The 10329-nt window shown below is 49.5% G+C and overlaps 1 protein-coding gene across 4 annotated transcripts in view; it reads left to right on the forward strand.

The window, feature by feature from the left end:
• The first annotated feature begins 5253 nt into the window (after nt 1-5253).
• PDLIM7 (PDZ and LIM domain 7) overlaps nt 5254-10329 on the forward strand; it is a 42390-nt gene continuing 37314 nt past the window's right edge. For 3 of the 4 annotated variants that reach the window (XM_083488451.1, XM_083488449.1, XM_083488452.1), the window contains exons 1-2: nt 5254-5387; nt 10204-10310. In XM_083488451.1, the coding sequence (XP_083344577.1) occupies nt 10206-10310 (105 nt within the window). In that variant the 5' untranslated portion in view covers nt 5254-5387; nt 10204-10205. Of the gene's footprint in view, nt 5407-10203; nt 10311-10329 lie in introns of all 4 variants that reach the window. The other variant, XM_083488450.1, reaches the window with a different exon arrangement.

A 10329-nucleotide genomic window follows, 5' to 3' on the forward strand; every position in this document is an offset into this window, starting at 1 on the left:
TGCTTTAAATGGTGTGTATGCAGTCAGCTAGACACCAGAGGGCAGCAGGTGAGCTTAGAGGCTGTGGTGCAGATCAGATGGTGGCACGCTCCTTTCTGTCTGCTCTGCGGGCCCTCAGCACCCGCCGCCTGAGGCAGTTGTCACACTCTACCTAATGGTAGAGCCAGTCCTGAGAAGAGCAACAGTTGTCATCAGTGGGCTCCAAAAGCCACGACCCAGAAAGGGTAGCATTAGGTCTGTCACCACATTCTGTGTGGAGTGCAGCCCCAAATACATATGAGGAGGAGATGGTACAGGACCATGCGTGTGAGTAATGTCTGAAGGAAAGTTCATGTAAAATAAGAGGGGGGACTGCGGCATTCTGAAACACGGGCCAAATCTTAAAATGCAAGGCATGGCAGCAGCTTTCCAATAAGGAGATGAGGGGAGTGTGTGTGTCTCTCTCACAGCGAGGCAGCTCTGTTGTTAAGAGGCTGCGTTGCACACGCAGAGAGTGGAAGAGGGATTTCCCTTTGGCGCCATCTGAGGATAATAACGGAGCCACTTCCTGCTCTGCTTTGCTAAGCGAATCCAGATGTAGGCCTTCTGAATAGAAGCAGCAGGCAGCTTGCTGTAAACAACTCCAGGCCTCAATCAAAAGGATGGCGGCAGCCGCTGCTCTGCCAGCGCAGTAGCCTAACCCTGTGGTTCAAGGGGAAGCTCTGCCTGAAGAACCCACCACAAGACAGATCAGACAATGCCAAGCTCCTTATGAATGCATTTGTGTGAGGTAGGAGGGTGAGGGTCACAAATATCTATTACTTTGGGGCAGGTAGCAATGGATCCCAGTTGCTTTAGGCTCTCTGAACTCAAATCCAGCAGTTCAATCCAAGACTGGCGGTGCGAGGAGGGAGGGCAGGGAGAGAGAAAGTTTTATTAGCAGGATGGTTTTCATTTGGGTAGCTCTGAAGCGTAAAATGAAGGCAGGGCCATATGGCTGTTGTAGTGCCAGTTTATGTCCAGCAGAGGGAGTCAGATTATCAGATTCCTCTGCTGGTACTTAATTGGACTGTAAGCAGAAGGAAAGTAGGCGGCATCCATTAACTGCTTGCATTTTGGGGTAGCATTTTTCAAGGATGTAAATAAATCCAGGTTTCCAGTAGCATCCTTTTAAAAAATGGGTCTGCTGACCAGCACCTAAGTGGGTGCTGTAGAGGGCAGAAAGAGGGTTTCTTCTGCTCTGTGTTTAGGTCACTTTCTCGTAATCATAGAATCATAGAAATAAAGTATGGAAATAAAGGTCTAGGGTGGTTTCATTAATCAAAGCAACTGCTCCTGACTTGGACATATGAGCAGAGGCCAGGCGAGCTGCCTTGATCAGGTAATGCATGGTGTTCTGGAGAAACATGTCATCGTCGTCTTTGGCAATTGCTTGTAGAAGAGTAAGATTGTCTTCCGTGAACACGGTCTTAACAGTGAGTCCATAAGTGTCTGTGGAGGCCAATTCTGGATCCACACGTCCTTCCACAGCAGGGACATAGGTTTCCAGGCAGGAGTTGATCATGGTGAGGGTTTGCCAAACGTGCCTTCCTCTTAGCACGTTTCTCCCTTTTGTCCTGAGTTCGAGTGTCTTCAAAGTCCACGACACCTTTGGTAAAGGCTGTTCTCCAATTAGAGCACCATCAACGGTGTCTCTGAAAATTTTTACATATCACTTGGGGGGACATGTGTGGTTACCATGACCAGGACTGCAATTGTAGGGGTATCCGTAGGAACTGTACTCGGTACAGTTGTCAGCTGACCATTGGCCCAGTTTTCCTGCTACTGCAAAACCAATAACTTCTTGACAAATCCTCCATGTGCATAATTGCCAGCAATTGAAACTTCAAAAGAGGGAGCTCTAAATTCCACTCCTACCTGAAAAAGCCCATACACGCTCTGGCCCTGCTGGCTGACCCCCGACCTATGTTGAAAGAAAAGCAAATAAATCTAGGTACTGAACTATTTGCATTCATTTCAGATTACATCCCTAAATCTTTGTTCTTTAAAGGAAAAAGACCAAGACCAGGTTAAAAATGAACACAGCTTCACCCTTCCTGTTTTGTTTTGCTCTGCCCTCATCCACCAGTTTGTTCCTCCCCCACTCCCACCATGTTTCTGCTTTTGATGGCACAATAACTTAAGAGTATGTGGGATTAAAGTGGCTTAAAGGAAACTACTAGGTGTTTTATTGAAAGAGCACTGTGGTCAGTGGTCAGAGCAGTAGATTAAGAGCAAGGAGACGTGGGATCAAATCCCCAGTTGGCTATTATTCTCACTGGTTAACCTTGATCCGCTCTCTCCGCCCCGTCCTACCCCCACAGAGCTGTTGCGATGACAAACAGGGAACGAAGAACCACTGAGATCCTTGGAAGAGGAGTGGGATAAAAATGAAATAAATCTATTTGTTTACCTCCCGCAGAGAGAAACTTGGCAGCCTCCTCTGGCTGAAGCAGCAAAGCTAAACATTGCTTTCAACCTCCTCCGCCTTGATCCTTTATCCTGTGTGTAGAAATCATAGCTGATGCATAAAGACCAGGGAGCCCTCCTGATCCCAGCACCTTTTAACAGTGACAGTGCTAAGTAATGAGTACTTCGGAGACCTCACTGGGAAAGAACTGGCTTCTTTCCAGGTTAAAACGTTAAGTTTCATGACTTACAGAATCTGCCGTTTTGAGATTTGTCAGCCCGCTTCTAACATGCGCTGAGTATGAATCACTGAATTCTGCCTTAAATAGAAGAGAAAGTGACTGGAGATTTCCAGAGAGGGAGAGGGGGCTGAGAAGTTGCCTTATTCAGCTGCTATTTTGCTTTGGTTCAGCGGCTTCCCCTGGCTCTGTGCTGGGTTTTAATAGGCATCCTAGAGAGGCAAGTCACACAACGCTTGTGAGATGTCCTCTGAGGGATTTCAGATGCTATGAGCTTGCGTACTCGTTCCCCACACAGAACTGTGGCTCCCTGCATTCTGTATAGTGATGTTTTATTTACAGCCTTGTGTGCCAACAAACAACAATATTCAAAACATGTGGCAGCAATTTTGCATGATCAGAATGTTTTCCCCCATCTCCATCTTTAGTTTTGTTTTTTCCAAATAGGCTACATGGCCTTATGCCAAGCACTTTTTATCCCATACTTTCCGGCCACTTTCCTTAGCTCCAGTATCTGACTTTTTTTGTCTTCTTGTTGCCCATTCTGGACGCCACTGCCTATACATACATAGCATGGTGTCAGTTCTGTTGCCTGTGCACATTCTGGAACAGGAACTTCCTGTGCTCCTGGTCCTTTGTTTTTACAGAGTGCTTTCAGGGGCTGGCTTCACCTGGGGAAAGCTCTGCAAATTTGAAAGTAAAACGAAAGGACTTGCTGTCATCAGAGCTATTGACCGTGGATTTATGGTCCAATAGACTTTGGACTAGCTGTGGTCAGCGTGTGACATCCGGCTTGTGGGTGTCCTACATTTTGGCATAGGAACACAGTGGTCACCCATGAAGAACTACGGTCACTGAAGAAAGCTGAGCTCCAGAGAGGGGCCATAACTCAATGTACTGCAATGTACTGCATTTGCATGCAGGTTCAAATGTGAGATCTCTCTACGTTAAAAGGGCCTTGGGTAGCAGAAATGGGAAAGACTCCCCATGAGAGTCACATCTTGGAGAGTCACATGTGGACTGAGCCCACCGACCTTTCTAGCTCAGTAAAAGGAGCTTCATGTCAGCTTGACGGCTAGAAGCCTTATTTTCAGTGGGGAGAGGATTGCGCTTCTCCCCCATGGTACCAATGTTAAAAGGGGAATTTATGCATCCTTTGCAGGTTCTGTTGTTCATCCTGCCTCCATACTTGTGCTTGGCCTGCTATATTGAACTACAGTGGTACCTCTGGTGGCGAATGGGATCTGTTCTGGAGGCCCATTCGCAACCTGAAAAGAATGAAACCTGTGTCTGCGCACGCACTGGTCGCGATTTGCCGCTTCTGCGCATGCGTGTGACATCATTTTGCGTGTCTGCACATGCACAAGCGGCAAAACCCAGAAGTAACCCTTTCCAGTACTTTCGGGTCGCCATGGGATACAACCTGAAAACGTGCAACCTGAAGCAAACATAAAATGAGGTATGACTGTAGAGAGACATTGGCAGTGTCTGTTAATACTTGTGTTGTGTTGCAGTTGCACAAAACACATTCCTGTATACTGTACCATGGAAAAGTTTGGGCACCCTGCAAAAAAGCATTTCAGATTCCTTTGCCATGTTTTGGACAGGAGCTTTTCTCTGTTCTTCCCCTAAAAGTAAAGTTAAAGGGATCCCTGACCATTAGGTCCAGTCGTGACCGACTCTGGGATTGTGGCGCTCATCTCGCTTTATTGGCCGAGGGAGCCGGCATACAGCTTCCGGATCATGTGGCCAGCATGACTAAGCTGCTTCTGGCGAACCAGAGCAGTGCACGAAAACACCGTTTACCTTCCCTCCGGAGCGGTACCTATTTATCCACTTGCACTAGGTACAAAAACTCATTTCTCTTTTTTCCAAAGAGAAATTGTGTGTACACCAGGCATAGGCAAACTCGACCCTCCATATGTTTTGGGACTACAATTCCCATCATCCCTGACCACTGGTCCTGTTAGCTAGGGATGATGGGAGTTGTACTCCCAAAACATATGGAGGGCCGAGTTCACCTATGCCTGGTGCTGGCCCTGCCACTAGCTTTCAAGCATCTTGGCTGTGTGAAGCAGCTGCAGTAAAAATAATAACCATGACGATGGTGAAGGTGGGGGCTGGGAATTCCACAACTTAGGGGCTGTTGCAGGGAATGCCCTCACCCGATTAATAAAGCGCCTCTTCAGTTCCTGAGCATGTGCAGAATGCTGCGAGTGACCCACAAGCACATCCCACCTCACAAGCAACAGCGAGGAGATCTTTCAGAGGCGAAACTAGGATTTCCAGAAGGAAGGACGGGGCTGTACCAATGCTATTTGGCGGGGCTTGGGCGGCAGCTGCGCAAGGAGACACAGCCCTCCTGGGCGCAACATGCGCGGAGGGCGCGGCGATTTCGGCGCCGCGCTCCGCCCTTTCTCCTCCAGCCAGGGGACGCGGGCGCCGCACACCTCCAATAGGGGGCGCTCTTACGCCGAGCAAGCACCCCCGACGGCGCGCATGCGCTTCTACCTAGCAGGCGGCGCGCTTGTTGAATGGTGAGGCGGGGGGGGGCAGCAGGGGCGGGGCTTGCGCTTGAACTGCTGAGCAGGCGGAGCCCCACCGGAGAGAGATATATAAGGGCTCCGTGGGTGCCGGCGGCGCTGCGGCTGAGACGGGGCGGTGGAGGCTGCTCGGTAGCTCCGCCCTTCTCTGAGGAGGTCGCGCGCGGGGACCTTGCAGGTATTGCATCGCGTCCCTGGTTGGAGTTGGCGGTGGGTGAGGAAAGGGAAAGTGATGTGGCTTTTCTGGGGACTCGTGTGGGCAGAGAAGGGCGTCGGGGTGACATGAGTGCCTCTTTCCACACATATCCCCACCCCCTTCTCCATCCCAGTCATGCTTTAGGTCAGATGTGAACGAGAGTTTGTGCCTCTATTCACTCGCCCCCCCTTCGTACTTTCCCTTTCTGTGTTTTCCCACGCGCTTCTCTCTCTCTCCTCGGCTCCCCGTGCGTACTTTAGGAAGTCTCCTGGGACCTGGGTGCCCCCCCCGTTCTTTTTTCCATAGGGACGTCCTCTTGCCGTGGGGCTGGGGCGTGCCCCCTAGCCGTGCGTTAGCGGTGTCTCAGCGAGACTAGCGTGTTGCTCATGGCACCAGGATGTAACCGTCACGCTCGGTTTCCTGCGGCGGCTCGGAGCAGGGACGTCCCGTTTCGTGGGTGTGATGGCTGGTAGGGATCCCCTCTTGAGCCGAGGGAAGGGGCTGGTGCTGGAGGCTCCCGTCGCAGGAGTGAGTCTCTCCCGGGGCTCCTCGCCGTCAAGGGTCTGAACCGGGGGGCATGCATGCGCCGGCACACGTCCCTCCTGGCTCCCCGCTCTTCTTCTGGACGTCTATTCTCGTCGCTCATCTAAAAGTGTCTCTGAGCTGTAACTTAATATTGCAGCATGTCCAGGAGGTCTGAATTCCAGAAGGGCTGTGAACAAGCATTGCGCCTGCGGCGGTCAGTGTCAAGATGGCACAAGTATGGCTGTTTCTTCAGTGACTTTCTTAGGCTTTCTTAAAATTATGGGTCGTGTTCCTGATAAACTTTTTTTCCTGTGTTATCAAGCGCAACTTCAAAAAACCCACACGAGGTGCAGTTGGCCCTTGAGCTTGGTGGCCTTGTTTGTGAAGATTTGTGGAAAGCATTCCACAATAGAAATGTTCACTGGGAGGGGCAGATTTTTCATGTTTTTTGGGCTTCCAAGTATATTTGGCTGGCTGCTGTTAGAAAGAGGATGCTGGCCTTGGCCTGATCCTGCAGGGCTGCTATCAGGACCACCTAGAAATTCTGTGAGAGTTTGCTATTAACCTCCAGACTTCTTCTGTGCATATATATTGAGCAAATGTGTTTAATAATGAAGGGGGCAGACATAACCTGTCATATTTATCACAAATCCTTGCCTGCTTTGGATCATGGAGTAAAGACCCAGCAGCACCCGTTACTGATGTGAAGGGATGCTTCTTCACACAAGCAAAGGAGGCAGGCACCTGACTTTATTTCACTCAAGGCTTTTATTTGATGACCCTCTTCATTGTGTGAAAGAAAAAAGTGGTGGATTTGGGGGGGGGAGCAGGAGGACTGAGGGAAAAGAACTTTTCCAGGAGTTGGGGAGAGAGTGAGTGCAGCATTTTCCTGCTGGTCTATTTATTGCTCATCCAGCTCTTTCCTTCCTTGAGGGCTGCCAGCTGAATCCACAAAAACAAAAAATAAACTTGGGCATCATCTGGAGATATGCGCACAAGGGGCAAAAGGGGAGAAATGGAGCCTGGTGCATCCTCCATTCCCATGTGACGTTATCCAGAGAGGATGAGGACAAATATCATGAGGTTTGCCAGGTGCTGGAGGTTTTAATATGGCAGCCTCCTAGGGTGGAATTTGCTTTCCCAAAGTCCAGGAAGAGCTGTTATGCAAAGTGAAAAAAGTTTCCGCTCAGTGTTTCTCAGCAGTGTGATGAAGTGTAGCTTCTGATTCCTTTTGTGCCTGGGACCAGTATTTTTCTTTTAAAACTTGCTTCCTTGTGGATAAGCGTTCTTTTAGTATTTTAATTCTGCAAGAGAATTGGCAGGTGCTTGTTAAAAATGAGAATTTGGCAAACTTTAATTTAGTGCTGGCAAATGTATCCGGATTTAAAACGACAACAACCGCAGCAGATATTCTTGCTGTGCTGTTTTATTTTGCAGGGTAGTCTTCGTTTCAAGAATGCATTTAATTATTCTTGCTGCCCTGGCTGTTCAGTTGTCTTGTAATGGGCTATCTCCTTTTCTTGGTTCTTCAACTTAATGCACCTCAACCCTGTCCTTCCCCTGTTATTCTTGCCTTCTGTCAGGCACTTCCAGGAAGTGCTTTATCAGCGCATATAGACTTCTTATCCTGCCAGATGGGCTCCTTGCAGTCTAGTCTGGTCCCTTAGACCTGAGCTGGGTAGGGGGCATTAACTAGGCAGCAGCGTGGCACACAACCTGATTCTGCTCACTAGTGATCTTCTTAATTCAGCTTGATTTCTGTTTCTTTTCCACCATGCCTTGGCTTTTTCCAAACTTCATTTACTTATCCTAAGAGCAGCTAGCTCTTGATGCCCCATTCATTTCACTGTTTTTCAGCCCAACGGGAATCTCTTGTGGGCCACCTTCTGAGGAGGGGGACATGCCAGTGATGGGCAGGGCTGTGGGCAGAGCCCAATGGATGTTTCTCTACACTGGGCTCTGTTCCAGCCGTGCGAAAGACAGAGCGGTTTCTGCATTCCCACCCACACCATCTCTTCGTCCTGCTCCTGGGCAGCCAAGAGGCGTTACAGCTCAAGGAGGGTGTGGAGCAGGACCAATGGGGTGTGTGGGTTCAATGGGGGGAGGCATGGGATGTAGAAAGTCCCAAGGGCTGGATAGAGAGCCATGCAGGATTGCATCGGGACCCTGGGACTCAGGCTTACAGGCCACACAGCATGTCGTCTAAGCCTTGTTTGCTGCGTCCTCCCTGGAACTGCTTGGCTGAGGTTGCCAGGGTTTGTAGATGCTGTGTGGAAACTTCAAAGCAGGCAGAACAACTCCTGAGCGAGCAGAGCAGAGGCCCGAGGGGCTGTTCCTGCAGCCCTGTGGCACAAGGCTCCGTCCAGGCATGTTTTGCCGACTCAGCCTTGGGAGGAGGAGGAGGGAGAAATCAACGCTCCCTGCCTCTTCCTAGCCGAGCGCATTCCTTTGCCATTCCCATGGAGAAGAAGGTATTAAGCTGCTGCTGAAATCCCTCCAAGCTGAAGTGTCCCAGCCTGGCAGGGAGGGATGGTACAAGCTGGTACTCTGCCTGTGAGGGGCTCCACCTTTGTCCGTCTGGCAGAGGGAGCTCTCTGAGAAGGCCCTGCTGCAGCTCTTTCCTCTGTACTGGATGGGAAGGGGTGTCCTAGATCCCAGCCCAAAATAACACTGTCTTCCTGGGTTGTGTTTCTGTTTTTCTCTCTCCCTTCCCTTTCTCCTTTCCCCTCCTGGATTGTCCTGATTTCCTCTGTTTAGACCCAGCCAGGAAGTTATGTTTTCAGCACTCATTTGCATCTCTCCCAGTCCTGATGAGCAACCACTGGAATATGGCAGTGCTGTCTTGCATGCCTTATATAGACAACAAACTGCCTGGGGAGAATGGGAGGGGAGTGTGAAGGGAGTATTTTGTGTCCAGAAGGCAATTTTTGATTGCTTTTGCTATATAGTAGGGGTGCGTTGACTGGGAAACGCCAAAAGCAGTGAAGTGCCATAACTGCACCTAACAAAAGCCATCTCTTAAGTAATTAGGAACAAATTGAAGGCTTTTCTTTTGGTGCCTTGATCAGCCAGCAGCTCCTAAAACACAAGGCATAGGAACAGCACAATTATTCTGTCTTTCCATCCTAATCCCTGGATCCCCCCCCCCCCATTCTTGAATGTTCATATTATCAAGTTGGAATCTCCTGTGTCAGCTGTAGGGGATGCATTAATTTTAAAAAATGGCACTTGCAGACCCTACGAGCACTTCATGAGTTGTTACTGATTGATATGAGCGGGGTCAGACTCTGTCTTCTCCAGATTAAAATTGTGCTAATGGCCTCTGTTTGAGGATGGGGGGATGATAACTAATTCATATCTGTTTTTTGAGTGAGGGCTTAAATCGGGTTGGCCTGTGGGGAAGCCATTTAGACTCTGGTTGTGTGAATAGGTTTCACATGGCCATTCTAGTGGCTGGACGTGGCAAGTCCATTTACACAAGTACTTCAAATGCTTATATTGATTCGAGCTAACCAAGCTCAAAACGAGCCCATACAAAGACGAGGTGGGATTTGCCCGGAATATGCATTTCATATGTGATTCCTGCATACAGAGGTTCTCGGTTTCACATATATTGTCAAAACGAGGAAAACAAACTTTTCTGTGGTATTGGTAGGCCGAGTCCTTGGAAAGGAAATGCTTCCTGAGTATCTTTGTGTGGTGCTTCTGCCTCTGCCATTTATTGCCTGATGCACTAGGATAGCCTTTGGGAGTTTAGACTAAAGATAGTGAAACGTATTATCTGACATCTCTAGGTAGGTCTGGGAATCTGAAACCCAGTGGAGACCTGATTCCAGTCAGTGTAGACTAGATGTGGCCCTCTGGATGTTGCTGAATTACAACTCCCATCATCCCTTGCTGGGGCTGAGAGGAGTTGCTATTTAGCAATGTGTGGAAGGCCAAAGGTTCCCCACACCTGGTGTAAACAATACTGAGCTAGATGGACCCAATAGTCTAATTTGGTATAAGGCTGCTTCCTTTGTCCCTAAAGGAAAAGCTGAAGAGCATTGCTGTGGGGAGGAGACAGGGATGGGCTGGGGTAGGATGAAGGGCAGTGCTTAGGCCTTGATGCCAGCTTCCAGGGAAGGAGCTTGCACTTCCCTTTGCCCTCACTTGGGGCAGCCAAGGCTCTACTGTGTGAGGCGGATGTTTCCTGTTCTTCAGTTGTCCTCTCCCAGCTCTCCTGTCCCTTGCTGCATCACTTTTAAAGCTAATAATCTCTTCTCCTCCCCAGAAATGAGTGACATGGACTCATACAAGGTGCTGCTGGATGGGCCGGCGCCATGGGGCTTCAGGCTGCAGGGTGGCAAGGACTTCAATATGCCACTCTCCATCTCCAGGGTAAGTCATGAAGAAGCTC

Source organism: Podarcis liolepis (assembly GCF_965112155.1).
Source record: "Podarcis liolepis genome assembly, chromosome: 2".
NCBI classification, from domain to species: Eukaryota; Metazoa; Chordata; class Lepidosauria; order Squamata; family Lacertidae; genus Podarcis; species Podarcis liolepis.